Source organism: Anser cygnoides, chromosome 5 (genome assembly GCF_040182565.1).
Source record: "Anser cygnoides isolate HZ-2024a breed goose chromosome 5, Taihu_goose_T2T_genome, whole genome shotgun sequence".
NCBI classification, from domain to species: domain Eukaryota; kingdom Metazoa; phylum Chordata; class Aves; order Anseriformes; family Anatidae; genus Anser; species Anser cygnoides.
The window spans coordinates 36,740,202-36,755,508 of record NC_089877.1 but is presented as its reverse complement, the minus strand read 5'-3'; the positions used below and the strand labels follow the sequence as shown (position 1 = coordinate 36,755,508).

The following is a 15,307-nucleotide window of genomic DNA, read 5'->3' as shown; positions in this document are numbered from 1 at the left end:
TGTCCATAGAGTGGCAAGGGAGCAGGGTTGCTCCCTGCGTGTGACTGGAGGTCGCAGAGGGCAAAACCAGAAGCTTGCTGGTCCGAACGGAGTGCCGCCATCCGCCCATCTCACACTTGTTCCGTCTTTTCTGTTACCAGCTAAAGCTGCAGGCACGGCTGAGGGTCCGCCTGCCCACCATCCCCATCACCAAGCCTCACACCATGAAGCCAACGCCCCGCCCGACACCCGTCAGGCCCACAGTCTCTCCCATTGTGTCGGGTGCCCGGCGGAGGCGCGTGCGGTGCCGGAAATGCAAGGCCTGCATGCAAGGCGAGTGTGGCATGTGCCACTACTGCAGGGACATGAAGAAGTTCGGCGGGCCTGGTCGCATGAAGCAGTCCTGCGTCCTCCGGCAGTGCTTAGCGGTGAGTCTGTAGCCTGATCCTTTCCTCCAAAGTCCGCTGCAGTCTGGCAGCAGCTCTGTGTGGCTGGTCAGGGAGAGGGTGGTGACCAAGTTTGATTCCTGGGGAAAAGTTGGCCCCTTCCCTATCGTTTGGGTGGTGAGGGAAGGGAGGAGAAGGAAGAGGAGGAGGAGGAGGAGGGAAGGCTATCCTTCCTCGCCCTGGTATCACCCCTGCTTTCCTTTGTAGCCCAGGCTGCCTCACTCGGTCACGTGTGCACTTTGCGGGGAGGTGGATCAGAATGAGGACTCGCAGGACTTCGAGAAGAAGCTCATGGAGTGCTGCATCTGCAACGAGATCGTTCACCCTGGCTGCTTGCAGGCGAGTAGCACGTGTGCCAGGGCTGAGCTGGGCTGGGCTGTGGGGAAGGGCGCTGCTGATTGCGCTCTGCTTTGCAGATGGATGGAGAAGGACTGCTCAACGACGAGCTCCCCAACTGCTGGGAATGTCCCAAATGCTACCAGGGTGACGACGCGGAGAAGGGCCAGGTAGGAGGCGAGCTGTGCCGGGGCAGGGCAGGTCATGCCGTGCATCGTCCATCTCACTGTGTCCTGCTGTGGGTAGGCAGGACTCGGGCCTTCCGGAGCAGAGCGGTGGCTCCAGAGGTGCACAGACAGGCTTGTGGGGTGGGCTGGAGGCTGGCAGGCACCAGCCCCAAGCAGGGGACCAGTTGGGCGGCAGCAGGGCCATTGGGGTGCCACGCAGTGGCGACCTGCAGGGGGTAGAGGGCCCAGCAGACACTGCTGCAGTACGTTCCTGGGGCCTGCGGTGAGGCAAGCTGACAGCCCCCGCTCTGTCTGCGGGTCCTAGAGAGCTCATCAACGCACCAAGGCCAGGTTCCCGCAGAAGCGGCAAGGTTGGCTGGGTCCTTCTGCCAGGCAGCGAGCGGGCTGTGCGCGGCGGCAGCAGTCCCGCTGGCACCTGCCAGCACTGCCCAGGAGGCCAGCCTACGGCCGCCGCGTCCCCCGTAGGACTGTGCCCACCGCCGCAGATGGAAGTGGTGCAGCCAAGGCAAGCCAGGCTGGGGGAGGCCGCAGCACCTTCACGTTCTGGGTGATGTGCATGCTTGGGGTGCACATCTGAGTGGCTCCTGGGTCCCCCGGCACTTCAGGTGGGCGTGATGAGCACCCCTTGTCCCCACAGTGTCTTGGGCTGAGCTGTGATCCGGGGAGTCTCTGCTGCAAGAGGCAGGGGACTGACTGTTAGGCACAGAGCGGAGGCTACCCCAACCTCAGAGGACACTGCTTCTGTGAGGGGTGGAGATGTTGGTTCCTGGTGTGAGTGGAAGAGAAGGAGGGCAGGCGCTTGTTCCCCAGGTCCGGTGTGGCCCCACCCCTGCTAACTTGCCGTCCGTCCCACTTCCCTGCAGAAGCGCAAAGTAGAGGAGAGCGATGATGACACGGCGCAAGCCAAAGTGCTGCGGCCCCTGCGGAGCTGCGAGGAGCCCCTCACCCCTCCACCCAACTCGCCCACCCCCATGCTGCAGCTGATCCACGACCCGGCATCTCCACGAGGCATGGTGACACGTTCGTCCCCAGGGGCCGGCCCCAGCGACCACCACAGCGCCAGCAGGGATGAGCGCTTCAAGCGGCGGCAGCTGCTGCGGCTCCAGGCCACCGAGCGAACCATGGTGCGGGAGAAGGAAAACAACCCCAGCGGCAAGAAGGAGCTGTCGGAGGTGGAGAAGGCCAAGCTGCACGGCTCCTACCTCACCGTGACGCTCCAGCGCCCCACCAAAGACGTCCATGGCACTTCTATTGTCCCCAAGCTGCAAGCCATCACGGCCTCCTCCGCCAACCTGCAGCACTCTCCCCGTGTGGTCATGCGCCACGCACCTGCCAGGATGCCCCCACGGGGTGGTGGGGAGGAGGAGGTGGCTGCAGAGGAAGACGAGGAGGAGGACGATGAAGACGACGAGAACGCGGAGGAGGGGGGGGTGGCCCGCCTCAATGGCAGAGGGGGCCGGGCACAGGAGGGCGAGGAGAGCTGGATGCAGCGCGAGGTCTGGATGTCCGTCTTCCGCTACCTCACTCGCAGGGAGCTCTGCGAGTGCATGCGGGTGTGCAAGACCTGGTACAAGTGGTGAGTGTGGGAACGCAACGGGCAGGGGCAGCGCCACCTGGGCCACTCGTGTCCTGATCCTAACAGGCAGCCGGAGAGAGGAAGGGGGGTGGCGTCCTGCTTCCTGCGCTGCTGGTGCCCTCCCTGCCCTCCCCATCACTGGTCTTTGCCGGGCAACATCACCTTTGGGCCCTGTGGCAGCCCTGCTGCCCCTTCCACGTGTGTGTTGGTCTTGACTGTCCCCCCCTAGCGCCTTCCTCCTGTCCCATTTGTCAGAAGATGGTCACAGGGGACACGTCCCCCATCGTGTCCTGGCGAGGTGCTAATGCCCTCTCCTCTCCCACCGCCCTGCATGGTCCTTGCCCTTCCCGGCCCCACAGCGCAGGCTGAGGCAGAGATGGGTTTGCTGCCTGGAAGCGCCTCGGGGGGCGCAGGCCTGAAGACAATGCTGGCAGTGGGACAGCTGTGGATGGAGGGCTTGGGAACAGATGGGGATGGGGAACTGGGAGGCTTCTAACTGCTGAGCGGTGGGAATGGCTCGGCGGGAAGGGGCTGTCCCGCTTTGATCGGCAGGCATGGTGTGCCGTGGCAGCTGGAGGAGAGCGTCCCCTCCCCTGCCGCCGGTGTGGCAGCTCCGGAGGCAGGGAATGCACTGGGTCCTCAGGGCTCCTGTGAGAGAGGAATAGTTTGTGCCACATCCAAGCTCTCTTGTGGCTCCTGGTGAAGCAGAGAGCGTTGCCAAGGCTGTGGGGCGGGACCAGGCTGAGCATTTTGCCTGCTGGGAGCAGGGAGGCTGAAGATATTTGCCCCAGCAGGGGAGCACCCAGGAGGGAGTAAGCAGGCTGGCAGCTGCCATGTGGAGTCTTGTTACGTGGCAGCAAAACGCTGCTGGGGCTGTTTGGGCATCCCTGGGTGGCCACACACCCCCACGTGTCTGGGGAACCCTGACAAATCGGGAAGAACGGCTTTGTGCTGCAGCCGGGGCTGCGCCAGGTCCGGGGTCCTCCCGGATTTATGGCCTCTCAGACCACAGTGCTCTCTGGATTCAACTTTCAACCTTGTGCTCGTCCCCAGGTGCTGTGACAAGAGATTGTGGACAAAGATAGATTTGAGCAGGTGCAAGTCCATCACCCCCCAGGCACTGAGCGGCATCATCAAAAGACAGCCAGTCAGCCTTGACCTCAGCTGGACCAATATCTCCAAAAAACAGCTTACGTGGCTTGTCAACAGGCTGCCAGGTGAGTGTGGGCCAGCGAGAGGGGTTCCTTGCCCCTGCCACCAGCTGGCGCTGAGGCTTCCCAACAGCTGGACCACACTGGGAGATGGGCTCTGCAACCCTGGCACCCGCCAGTGGGAGAACCCCTGGGTGTCTGGATCCTATCGCCTGGGGAGTAGCTGATAGGGATGTGGTTTCCTGTGGCTGTTCTAACCGCTCCTGCATGGAGCGTGGCTCCACGTCCCACCCCCGGCAGGGAGGGGAGCCGCTTCCTCCTGCGCCTGGAGAAAGGGTTGTGACTTGAGATACCTCGGAGTGGGCAAAGCCCAGCTGACTCGTTACCTCTCCCGGCAGGCTTGAAAGACCTCATCTTGGCGGGCTGTTCCTGGTCTGCAGTCTGTGCTCTCAGTACCTCCAGCTGCCCCCTTCTCAGGACCCTCGATCTTCGGTGGGCAGTAGGAATCAAGGACCCTCAGATCCGGGACTTGCTCACGCCTCCAACAGACAAACCCAGTAAGCTGCTGCCGCTGGGCAGGGGCGACCAAGCCGGAGGAGGGTGACACGCTTGGGCGCAGGGCAGGGAGGCAGTGCTGGATCTGGAACGTCCCAGCCCAGCAGGGCAGAGCACTGCATGCCTGTGCTCAGCTTCTCCCCTCCCTTTGCAGGTCAGGACAATCGCAGCAAACTCCGCAACATGATCGACTTCCGGCTCGCCGGCCTGGACATCACTGACGCCACGCTGCGGCTGATCATCCGCCACATGCCCCTGCTCTCCCGCCTCGACCTCAGCCACTGCAACCACCTTACAGACCAGTCAGCCAACCTCCTCACGGCCGTGGGTTCTTCCACGCGCAACTCCCTCACCGAGCTCAACATGGCAGGTGGGTACACTGCTCTGGCTGGCCGAGGCTGGCCTCCCCGGCCCTGCCGGGCTGAGGGCAGCCTGGCTGGCTGGGCTTGCCATCGCAAAGTGGCTTCCTCCTCCCCACCTGCCTTGCCAGCCTGATGTGAGAGCTCAGTGCCAGCTTTGCAGAGGCGTCGCAGCTCACCTTTCTTCTCGTCTCCCCGCAGGCTGCAATAAGCTGACGGATCAGGCCTTGCTGTACCTGCGCCGCATCTCCAACGTCACTCTAATTGACCTGCGAGGTTGCAAACAGATCACCCGCAAAGCCTGTGAGCACTTCATCTCGGACCTGTCCATCAACAGCCTCTACTGCCTGTCCGATGAGAAGCTGATCCAAAAAATCAGCTAGAGACCCTCCCCCAGGCAGACTGAGGAGAAGGATAAGAGCCCAACCCACCCCTCTTGGAGAGCCGCTCCTCCACATCCCCACCTTGCCCTCTGTGTCCTGCTGTTGCCTCCCACCTGACTTGGCAGGCAGGGCCGCTGCTGGCCTCGCTCCACCGTCCTTCCTCCTTCTCCCCCTGGGACTTCCACCGATGAAGATGTCCCGCCAGGCTGGCCAGTACCAGAGGAGGAATGGGCAAATGGCAGGGAGCCTCGGCGTGGAGGCTGGCCGCTCTTAAGGTGGAGGTTGTCATAGAGATCTCCGTGCAGAGAAACGGGGCACCCTCTTCCCCCTGCTTTTCCCTTCCTCCCTGCCATCTCCTTGCCTTGAAACACTTGTCACTTCCCTGTTAGCACAAAGCTCGAGGGTCAAGGTCTCTCCAAGGAAGAGGGAGCGGAGCTGGAACAAACCCTCCCTGTCTGTGCCACCACCAGCTCGTTGCTCGCCCTGCTCTCTCAGCCCCATTAATTACGGTTTTCCTCGTCTGACTGCAGGGGCTGTGATCGAGTCCCCTCCTCCTCCCCGGCTCTTGTGCGTCTGGGTGGCTCTTTCGGTGTCAAGGGCAGGAGCTCTGCAGCCAGGGTATGGCGGCTTCTCCAGCCACAGGGCTGGAAGCAGAGGCTCTATGGGCCGTTCTCCCCCTGCCCCAGGGGGCGAGGCTGGGGACAGAGCGCTTCCACGCTGGGGCGGTGCCAGCTTTCCTGGAGCACCGTGTGTCCCGAGGCAGCCCCGCGCTGAGGCGAGGGCTGGGGCTGGGCACTGGCTGGAAGCAGGGGAGAGAAACAACAGGTACATCAGAGCTCAGGGAGGACACACAGCAGCATCTGAGGGTGAGTGAGCACATTGGGGGGGACAGGAGCTGCCTCCTCTTCCTCCCCAGCTCCCTGCGCGTGGCCCAGAATCACGAAGCACTCTGGGGCCGCGACAGCCAGAGGGGCGACAGCTGCTCTGTCTGCCCAGGGCATTTCAGCCTGGGACTGAACTGGCACAAATGCCCCATTGCATTGTCCTCTCCTTCCCCCACCCCATTTTAGCTGCCGTTTTTCCTTTGCAATGAATGGTTGGTCCAAAGAACCTCTCTCTAGGGCAGCAGAGAGCTTTTTGCACTTTAAAAAAAAAAAAAAAAGAAAAAAAAAACCACCACAAAAAAAAAAAGGCAAAAAAAAATCCAAAAAAAAAAAAAAGCAAGAGATGAAAAAAGGTTGGAATCTTCTTTTGGGTCACTATTTTCTTTCCCTCCCTGCCCTGCCCGTGCCTGGACATTCCCCATCTCCCCGGTGCCTGGATGCCTCCCCCCTTGCGGTGTGTGCAGCCAGCACAAAGCAGCCCCTGTGTGCCTCCGCTCCCCAGCCCCGAGGAGCGCCGAGGGGTAGGGATGGGGCAGGCAGCCCCCCGCTGCCGCAGAAGCAATAAGGGAGGAGAGGCAGCCCCGCTCCCGGCTGGAGCTGCTCCCTGGCCGTCGGGTGGAGGGAGGCACGGCGGTGCTGCCGTGGGACGGGGGGGGCTTTGCCACTTCAAACCCCGAGGGCTTTGAGCAGGAAACAGCCCAGGCAAGAGGAGGATGGGAGAGCCGGCACCCAGTCACGGCCAGGCAGCAGAGACCTCTCCCCCGAGGCTCTCCTGGCGGTGGCTCCTGTGAAAGACATCGGAAGAATCAAAGTTTTTCTTTTTCCTTTGGATTGATTTTGAGTTTTGCCGTGAGAAGGAAGAGAGGTGGGGCCGAGCTTAGAAGGAGCTGGCAGCTGGGGGCGGCACGGGGAGCCCCAGCTGCAGGGACTCCAGCTGTGACCTTCGTCACCCATGGGGCACCCCAGCCCCCTTGGTGGGCAGGGGGGTGAAAATCCACAAGGAAGAAAAAGAGAGAATTATATATATAAAATCACTTAGTGATTTAAAACCAACCCAGACTGCTCCCTAAAGACAAGTCCTGCAAGAAAAGTCACTATTGTTTAAGGATTTGGTTGTGTTTTTGTTCTGTTTCAATCCCCTCCCTCTTCCCCCCCACCCCCGGAGAAATATTGTAAATATATATTTTTTGTTGGCGATTTAGAGTCCATCTCTGATGTTTGTGCTTTAAAATTAAATGTAAGCATTAAGGGTAAAAGCAAACCCAGTCTTACGCTCTCTCAGTTGGTATGGCTCGGGCTGGGGGGTTTCTGGTCTGGGGGCAGAGGGAGGGGAGCTAGTTGGCCTTTTTTTTTTTGTTGTCGTTTTCTTTCTGTTTTGTTCGTTTTGGTTTTATTTTTTTTTCCTTTATAAGCATTCTCCGATACTGGTCTTAGAGAGGATCTTTGCTCATGACATATTACCACAGGTAGGGGAGCGACGTTGGCGGGGGGAGGGAAGATACCAGCCTCCGAAGGGAAATATTTTGTTTCTCGGGGGTGGAATTTTTTGGAATAAAAAAAAGTTTCGAGAAAAACCAAAACCCGGCGTCTCGGCTCTGCCCCTTGTTTCTCCGCGAGTCGGGCGGGCTCGGAGCTGCCGGGCTGCACCGGGCGCCTCCCGCAGGGCCCCGCGGCCCGGCTGCGCCCAGGCGCCCCCCCGCGCCCGTCGCGCACCGGGGGTGGGGCGGGCGGAAGGGGCCGGGCACCGACACCGACACCGGCACCGGGCCCGCCCCGCCCCGCCCCGCTCCGGCCTGGGGCGGCAGCGCCGCGTCCGCCGCCCGCCCGCCCGCGGGGCCGAGGCCGCCCCCTGCCCCCGCCGAGGCGCAGCCGCCGCCGCCGCCGGGGCCCCCCCCGCGCCGCCCGGCCCGGCCCGGCTGGGGTTGGGCCGGGGCCGGGGCCGGGGCCGGGGCCGGGCCGGGCCGGGTGCGGGCGGTTCCGTCTCGGTTCCGGTTCCGGTTCCGGGTCGGCGGGGTCGGGCCGGTGCCGGCCGCGGCGGGCGGCCCCGCGCAAGATGGCGGACCTGGAGGCGGTGCTGGCCGACGTGAGCTACCTGATGGCCATGGAGAAGAGCCGCGCCGCGCCCGCCGCCCGCGCCAGCAAGCGCATCCTGCTGCCCGAGCCCAGGTGAGCGCCGCGGCACGGCACGGCCCGGCCCGGCACGGCACGGCACGGCCCCGCGGGGCCCGGCAGCACCGGGGCGGGGGAGCAGCGCGGCGGGAACGGGGCGGGCGCGGGGCGCGGGGCGCGGGGCGGGTGCCGGTGCCGGGCGGGGTGTGCTGAGCCGCCGGTGCCCGCCAGCATCCGCAGCGTCATGCAGAAGTACCTGGAGGACCGGGGCGAGGTGACGTTCGACAAGATCTTCGCGCAGAAGATCGGTGAGTGGGGGGCGCGGGGGGCAGCGCCCGCGGTCACGGCGCTGCTGTTCGGGGGGGGCTGGGGCTGGGCTGGGCTGGCGGCAGCAGCAGCGGAGGCTGGGGCCATCCCCCCCCCGCCCCTGGGGCTGCGGGGCGCTGGGGCCGGGTGGCGCACCCCCCCCACACCCCCCCGCACCACTTCCCCCTCCCTGTCACTTCCCCCAGCGCTGGCGCTAACCGTCCGGGGCAGGAAGCGCCGCTCGCTTCCTCCCGGCAGCTCTGGTGGTTTCCGCCACATCCGCCCCGCGGCAGCCCGTGCCCTCGCCCCGCGGCACCGACCCCCCCCGCTGCCCCCCCCCCCCCCCGCCTCCTGCTGCCCCATGGTCCCGCGCTGCTCCCCGTGCCGCTTCTCGCCCTCGCCTCGCTGCGTTGCCCTGACAAACCCCGGGCCGCTTCTCCTGCCCAGGGCAGCCAACTTCGTCCCTTGGCCTGGGGGGGCACGGAGCGGGGCAGGCACCTCTCACACCGTGGCTCTGCCCCCCCCCCCCAGGGTACCTGCTGTTCCGGGACTTTGCCCTCAACCAGGCAGAGGAGGCCAAGCCCCTGATGGAGTTTTACGAGGAGGTGCGATGGGGGACCCGTCCTGGGGGCAGGAGGGGGCCGGGAGTGCAACTCAGGGCCTGCAGACCCCACCGATACGGTGTGCCCGGGGCACCCAAGGGAGACGATGCCCTGGGCCCCTGGGAGGTGATGCCCCGGGACCTGGTAACCGTGGGTGCCAGCCAGCAGGATGCGGTACCCGGTGGGGCTGGGGTCCTGTTTCCCAGCACGCTGGACCCTGGGGACTCCCCACCGTGGGCTGCGCGTGCCCCGCGTGGGGCTGAGCCCCGTGGCGGTGCAGTCTGGGGAGCGCTGTGCCATGGATCTGTGCCCTCACCAGATCAAGAAGTACGAAAAGCTGGACTCGGAGGAGGAGCGAGCCTCCCGGAGCCGTCACATCTTTGACCATTACATCATGAAGGAGCTGCTGGCCTGCTCCCACGTGAGTGCCGTGTTGTGGGGAATTAACGCCCTCGTTCGTGCGGCCCTGCGCGGGCCCTGTGCCCCCATCCCATCTTCCTGGGGTGACGCAGCCTCGTCTCGCCCCACAGCCCTTCTCCAAGAGTGCCACGGAACATGTCCAGAGCCGCCTGAGCAAGAAGCAGGTGCCCCCAGACCTCTTCCAGGTGGGCATCGCTGGGGACAGAGAGGGGGCCCTGCCACCTCTGGTTAATCCTTACGGGGGGCTGGGGGAACCCCAGAAGGTGCGAGGACCCTGAGGGATGCTGATGGGAGGGGGTAAATGAGGGGGGTTCCTGGGGGTCCCCGTGGGGTTCTGTCGGGTCGCTTGGGGCTGGAATTAACAAGGGGACTCCTCAGAGGGTGGCGGTGGAGACACCAGGTGTAGAGGTGACCAGGGGTAGCAGTGGGGTCCGCAGGGGCTGGCAGTGATGAGGATCCCCAAGGATGGGGTCCTCAGAGACACAGGTGACCGTGGGCGGCAGGAGGTGGCAGTGGGGATGTGAGAAATCGGGGAGCAGGGAAGGGGATACCCCAGGTAACAATGGGACCGAGGGGTGCAGGTGGCACTGGGGACGCAGCACTGACTCCTGTGTCCCCCAGCCCTACATTGAGGAGATCTGCCAGAACCTGCGCGGGGGCATCTTCCAGAAATTCATCGAGAGGTGAGACGGGCGCACAGCCCCTTGGGGACCAGGGTAGGTCCCGTCCCACTGGGGACGAGGGTCTCCCAGCCTTGGGGTGGGCCAGGGCCCCCCTTCTTAGTTAGGAGCTCCAGGGGTGTTGGTCCCCAGGCCAGGGACTCAGGGCTCGTCACCTCCAGGTCTGGCCTGAGGTCTGTGTCCCCAGGCGGGGGTCCCACCTGCCTCCAGACGAGTCCCAGGGGTCCCGCTGCTCCGCGATGGGTCTCGGGAGGTCTCCTCAGGGGTCCCTCACTCTCGCCCTCTCTGTGCTTCGTTGCAGTGACAAGTTCACGCGGTTCTGCCAGTGGAAGAACGTGGAGCTGAACATCCATGTGAGCAGGGATCCATGTGCTGCTGGAGGGGGGACGTGGGTGCCGGGGAGGAGGCTGCTGCCGTGGCGCGCAGACGGGCACCACGCAGGGCAGGGGCACCCTCGCACCCCCTGGGCTGTCACTCCCGCGGGTGCTGGCGGTGCTCCCGCACTCACCCTTGTGGGTGTTCACGTTCCTTCCCTGGGGAAGCTGAGGCAGTGTGCGGGACAGCCCCCCCGGGACACACCGTGCGGGTGCTCAGGGGTGACCCTCGCCTCTTTCTTGCCCGCTCCAGCTCACCATGAATGACTTCAGCGTTCACCGCATCATCGGCCGTGGCGGCTTCGGGGAGGTCTACGGCTGCCGGAAAGCGGACACGGGCAAAATGTAACGGGGGGGCAGGGGGTCCTGCCTGCGAGGCCGTGGTCCCGCGGGAGGGCCGGGGTGGGGGGTGGCGTTGCCGTGACAATAGGTGTTAGGGGTTGCAGCAGTGTCGCCATGGCTGCAGCTCTCCTGGAGACACGGGGACGTCACAGGGACGTCATGGTGGCTGTGGGCGGGAGCTGGGTGCGGTGACGTGGCCGCGGGTGCTGGCGGCACAGGGACGCGGCGCTGGGGGCGAGGCGCCACGGCCATGAGCAGCAGCAGGACCCTGCAGGGACCCTTTGTCCCCCAGGTACGCCATGAAGTGTTTGGACAAGAAGCGCATCAAGATGAAGCAGGGCGAGACCCTGGCCCTCAACGAGCGCATCATGTTGTCCCTCGTCAGCACCGGGGTGAGGGGACTCGGGCGTGGGACCAGGCTGGCACCCTGGTCACGGGTGGAGGCAGCGAGAGGGGTGCTCCTGGGGCACCGCCAGCGCTGCCTGACCCCATCTCTCGTGCCAGGACTGCCCGTTCATCGTGTGTATGTCGTATGCCTTTCACACGCCTGACAAGCTCAGCTTCATCCTCGACCTCATGAACGGTGAGAGGCCCTTGGCTACTCCCTGTCCCGCAGGGCTGTGATTCCCTTGAGCCCCTGTCTTGAAATTGCTTGCTTGGGCATCCCTGGGAGGACAGCGGGCAGTGCTGGAGTGACAGCTGATCCCCCTTACCGCAGGGGGGGACCTGCATTACCACCTCTCCCAGCACGGTGTCTTCTCGGAGGCGGAGATGCGGTTCTATGCAGCTGAGATCATCTTGGGTCTGGAGCACATGCACAGCCGCTTTGTGGTGTACCGTGACCTCAAGGTGACCGTCCCCATGGGCACCCATGGACCCCGCAGGCATCAGGAGGCCCCTCTGATGTCCCCAGGCCCCGTAGAGACCCCTGACCCTGCAGCAGCCCTTGGACCCCGTGGGCAGCCCCAGGTCCCACGGACACTCCCATCCCAGCAGGAAGCCCCTGGGCACTGTGGGCACCCTTGAAACCCCGTGGGCACCCTGGGGACCTCAGCGGGTGCTTGCAGGTCCTGCGGGCGCCTAGGGCCCAGCCCCAGCCTGACACGCGTGGGCAGCCTGGCTTGGTTGCCACCCGTGCCTGCGGGCAGGGCTCAGGCTCAGGGGCAGCACTGTGTCCCGGCAGCCGGCAAACATCCTCCTGGACGAGTTTGGGCACGTCCGCATCTCAGACCTGGGCCTGGCCTGCGACTTCTCCAAGAAGAAGCCCCACGCCAGCGTGTGAGTGTGCCCGCGCACCACCCGCCCCCCCTGCCTGCCGGCACAGCCCCTGACCCCGCTCTGTGCCTCCAGGGGCACCCACGGCTACATGGCCCCCGAGGTGCTGCAGAAAGGAGTGGCCTACGACAGCAGCGCTGACTGGTTCTCGCTAGGCTGCATGCTCTTCAAGCTGCTCCGGGGGTGAGAGCACGGGCACGGGGGGCGAGGGGAGCAGGGGGCAGATCCGGGGGCACCGCTGAGCCCCACTCCCCATGACCACAGGCACAGCCCCTTCCGGCAGCACAAGACGAAGGACAAGCATGAGATCGATCGCATGACCCTCACCATGGTGAGTGCAGGGCACTGGGCATCGGGTTTGGCCCGGAGGGAGGTGGGGACGGAGGGTCCCCTGGGGGGTGAGCAGCTCTCAGAGCGCGTGTTGGTGCCGTCTCCGTGCGTGTGTGTGTGCAGAATGACGTGTTTCCACATAGCTGGGTGTGTGTGCGCGGGCACCTGTAACCATACGCACACGTCAGTGCGTGCACCTCTGTGTGCCAGAACGTCCTGGGCGCGTGTGGGTCCGTGTGCGCACACATGCCTGACTCTTCATGTCTCGGTGCCACGCACATGTATGCCACGGTGCTTGCGTGCCCTCACACGCTTGTGCAGGTGTGAGCAGCCGTGCCCTCGCCCGCAGGCCATCGAGCTGCCCGACTCCTTCTCCCCCGAGCTGCGTTCCCTGCTCGAAGGGTTGCTGCAGCGGGACGTCAACCGGCGGCTGGGCTGCATGGGGCGTGGGTGAGTCCCGGTGGGCACGGGGGAGAAGGGTCCCACTGCAGCCACACCGCAGCCCCCGGGGGATCCACAGCGCTCACCCCTCCTTGCTCCTCAGGGCTCAGGAGGTGAAGGAGGAGCCCTTCTTCAAGGGTCTGGACTGGCAAATGGTTTTCCTGCAGAAGGTGAGGGGCACAGCACAGGGGCAAGGGTAGGGGGGCCCAGGCAGGCACCCCCTGGACACCCCCTCTCCCGCCTGCAGTACCCACCACCCCTGATCCCACCCCGGGGCGAGGTGAACGCAGCTGACGCCTTCGACATCGGCTCCTTTGATGAGGAGGACACGAAGGGTATCAAGGTACTGGGGCGGCAGGGCTGGGCTGCTGCCGGCTGCTGCCCAAGTGCAGGGGGCCGGGGTGGGGGCCTGGCCCTGACCCTGTGCCTCCCTGCCAGCTGCTAGAGAGCGACCAGGAGCTGTACCGCAACTTCCCTCTCACCATCTCGGAGCGGTGGCAGCAGGAGGTGACAGAGACGGTCTTTGACGCTGTCAACGCTGACACTGACAAGCTGGAGGCTCGCAAGAAAGCCAAGAACAAGCAGCTGGGACATGAGGAGGGTGAGTGGGGCCGGGTGTTCTCTGGGTCCCCCGGTGCCTCTGCCGGCCTCTGGCTCTGCCCGGGCGGTCCCAGCGCTGACACTCTGTCCCCCGGTGCTGCGGAGACAGACTATGCCATGGGCAAGGACTGCATCATGCACGGGTACATGTCCAAGCTGGGCAACCCCTTCTTGACACAGTGGCAGCGCCGCTACTTCTACCTCTTTCCCAACCGCCTGGAGTGGCGTGGGGAGGGCGAGTCGCCGGTAAGGCGGGCAGGGGCGAGGGGGGGTGCGGGGCGAGCTGTGCAGGGTGCAGCTGGTGGACATCAGCGCGTGCTGGACGCGGGGGCTCAAGGCAGTGGGATGTGCACAAACATGCATGGCACTGTGAGGGGTAGAGGGTGCACGGGGACATGGGGGGCTTGGCGTGGGTGTAGGGACTGGGGGCCGGGCTGAACCTGTCCCCCCAGCAGTCTCTGCTCACCATGGAGGAGATCGACTCGGTGGAGGAGACGCAGGTGAAGGAGCGCAAGTGCATCCTGCTCCGCATCCGCGGCGGCAAGCAGTTCGTGCTGCAGTGTGACGTGAGTGTGCCCTGGGCCACCCCCACGGGCTGCCTGTCCCCTGGGGGTCACTGGCCAGCCCCCTGGGTGCTGGCCACCTCCTGCCCCTTGCTAGCCATCCCCTGCGAGGAGCTAGTCACTTCAGCTGGGCACTGACCACACCTTGCTTGGTGCTAGCAAGCCCGGGGCAAGCCCTGAGCCCTGGTGCCGCAGGGAGCCCCGCTCTGACCTGTGCCCTGCCCCACAGAGCGACCCCGAGCTGGTGCAGTGGCGGAAGGAGCTGCGGGATGCCCAGCGCCAGGCCCAGCAGCTGCTGCAGCGAGTGCCGCGCATGCAGAACAAGCCCCGCTCGCCTGTGGTGGAGCTCAGCAAAGTGCCGTTCATCCAGCGCTCCGCCAACGGGCTCTGACCGCGCGCCCTCCTCCCCACTTCCCACCCCACTTCTAATTTATTGGGTTGGGTTCCCACGTGCCCCTGCTCCTCGTCATCCCTGGGCCAGGCACTGCAGGGATGCCCCGTGCCAGATCCAGCCCTGTGCCCAGGCACCCCTGGGGTCGGGCGTGGAGGGGGCTCAGCCGCCAGCAGGGAGCTGGTGCCGGCCGCGTGGCTCGTGCTTGGCACGTCTCCCCGGCGTCCCCCCGGTCCTCTGCGACCTCTCCAGCTGAGATGAAGGTAGCCCCATGCCCTTCTCCCTGCCTGCTGCTCTGCCCCCAGCCTGGTGCCTGCTTCACCACCGCCATGTGTGCCAAACAGGGCGGGCGGCTGCCCCCCCCCCCTCCACGCAGGTCAAGACCTGTCCCCCCCCCCCCTTCACCCGTAGCCTTTGCCCTGGCCCTTTCGTGCCCATCCTGTGGGTGCCAAGTCCTTGATGTGCCCGTGAGAGTGAGTGCGCGCGTGCTTGCCTAGGGGACCCCTGTAAATACTGTGTGATGGGTCCCCTGCCCCTCCCGCCACCCCCTGCGCTGGGTGGGGGGCACCCCTGGCACCCCCGGGCAGGGGGTGGGCAAGGAGAGGGCAGCAGGGGGGCCCCCCTCTGCCTGCTGTCGCCTTGCTGCCCGTGTCCCCAGCGGCGGGGTGTCGTCGTCGCCCGTTTCCCCCAGCCCTGGGGGCATCTGTAAATATTGGTCTGCGGCCGCCGCGCTCCGGGGGCTGCCGGCGGGAGGGGACGCCGGGCAGGGTCTGGGTGTGAATGAAGTTTTAATGAGCGGAGACGTGAGAATGGAGAGAGAGAGAAAAAAAGAGAAAAAAAAAAAGAGTTTTTATAATAAAGATGTGGAAAAACACCGTCCGGCTGCTGTCCCCGGGTGACCGCGGCTGTGCCGGCGTTCCTGGGCCGCTCCCCGCCCGGGGGCTGCGCGCCTGGCGCCGGCGGGACGGGACGGGACGGGACGGGACGGGACGGGACGAGGCGGCGCCGGGGGGCGCG

At 65.1% G+C, this 15,307-nt stretch overlaps 2 protein-coding genes across 4 annotated transcripts in view; both read left to right on the top strand.

Annotated features, from left to right (window-relative positions):
* Nucleotides 1–7,118, top strand: part of KDM2A (lysine demethylase 2A) — a 46,324-nt gene extending 39,206 nt beyond the window's left edge. The window contains exons 15-22 of the mRNA XM_066997883.1: nucleotides 141–407; nucleotides 633–764; nucleotides 842–931; nucleotides 1,813–2,525; nucleotides 3,579–3,742; nucleotides 4,075–4,233; nucleotides 4,386–4,601; nucleotides 4,792–7,118. Coding sequence (XP_066853984.1) covers nucleotides 141–407; nucleotides 633–764; nucleotides 842–931; nucleotides 1,813–2,525; nucleotides 3,579–3,742; nucleotides 4,075–4,233; nucleotides 4,386–4,601; nucleotides 4,792–4,973 — 1,923 coding nt within the window. The 3' untranslated portion in view covers nucleotides 4,974–7,118. The remainder of the gene's footprint in view (nucleotides 1–140; nucleotides 408–632; nucleotides 765–841; nucleotides 932–1,812; nucleotides 2,526–3,578; nucleotides 3,743–4,074; nucleotides 4,234–4,385; nucleotides 4,602–4,791) is intronic.
* Nucleotides 7,119–7,789: 671 nt separating this feature from the next.
* GRK2 (G protein-coupled receptor kinase 2) lies at nucleotides 7,790–15,161 on the top strand. 3 transcript variants are annotated; one of them, XM_066997885.1, is made up of 21 exons: nucleotides 7,790–8,023; nucleotides 8,198–8,274; nucleotides 8,804–8,877; nucleotides 9,194–9,295; nucleotides 9,405–9,479; nucleotides 9,916–9,977; nucleotides 10,276–10,327; nucleotides 10,602–10,693; nucleotides 10,983–11,082; nucleotides 11,195–11,273; nucleotides 11,409–11,539; nucleotides 11,874–11,968; nucleotides 12,041–12,148; nucleotides 12,230–12,296; nucleotides 12,645–12,745; nucleotides 12,840–12,906; nucleotides 12,984–13,079; nucleotides 13,175–13,337; nucleotides 13,446–13,582; nucleotides 13,792–13,902; nucleotides 14,129–15,161. In XM_066997885.1, the coding sequence occupies exons 1-21, from the start codon at nucleotides 7,911–7,913 to the stop codon at nucleotides 14,288–14,290; spliced, it is 2,064 nt and encodes a 687-aa protein (XP_066853986.1). In that variant the 5' UTR covers nucleotides 7,790–7,910; the 3' UTR covers nucleotides 14,291–15,161. The 3 variants fall into 3 exon arrangements, with proteins under 3 accessions (XP_066853986.1, XP_066853985.1, XP_066853988.1); XM_066997884.1 differs by having other exon boundaries at nucleotides 7,791–8,023; nucleotides 13,789–13,902; nucleotides 14,129–15,160; XM_066997887.1 differs by lacking the exon at nucleotides 8,198–8,274 and having other exon boundaries at nucleotides 7,883–8,023; nucleotides 13,789–13,902; nucleotides 14,129–15,160.
* The last annotated feature ends 146 nt before the right edge of the window (nucleotides 15,162–15,307 follow it).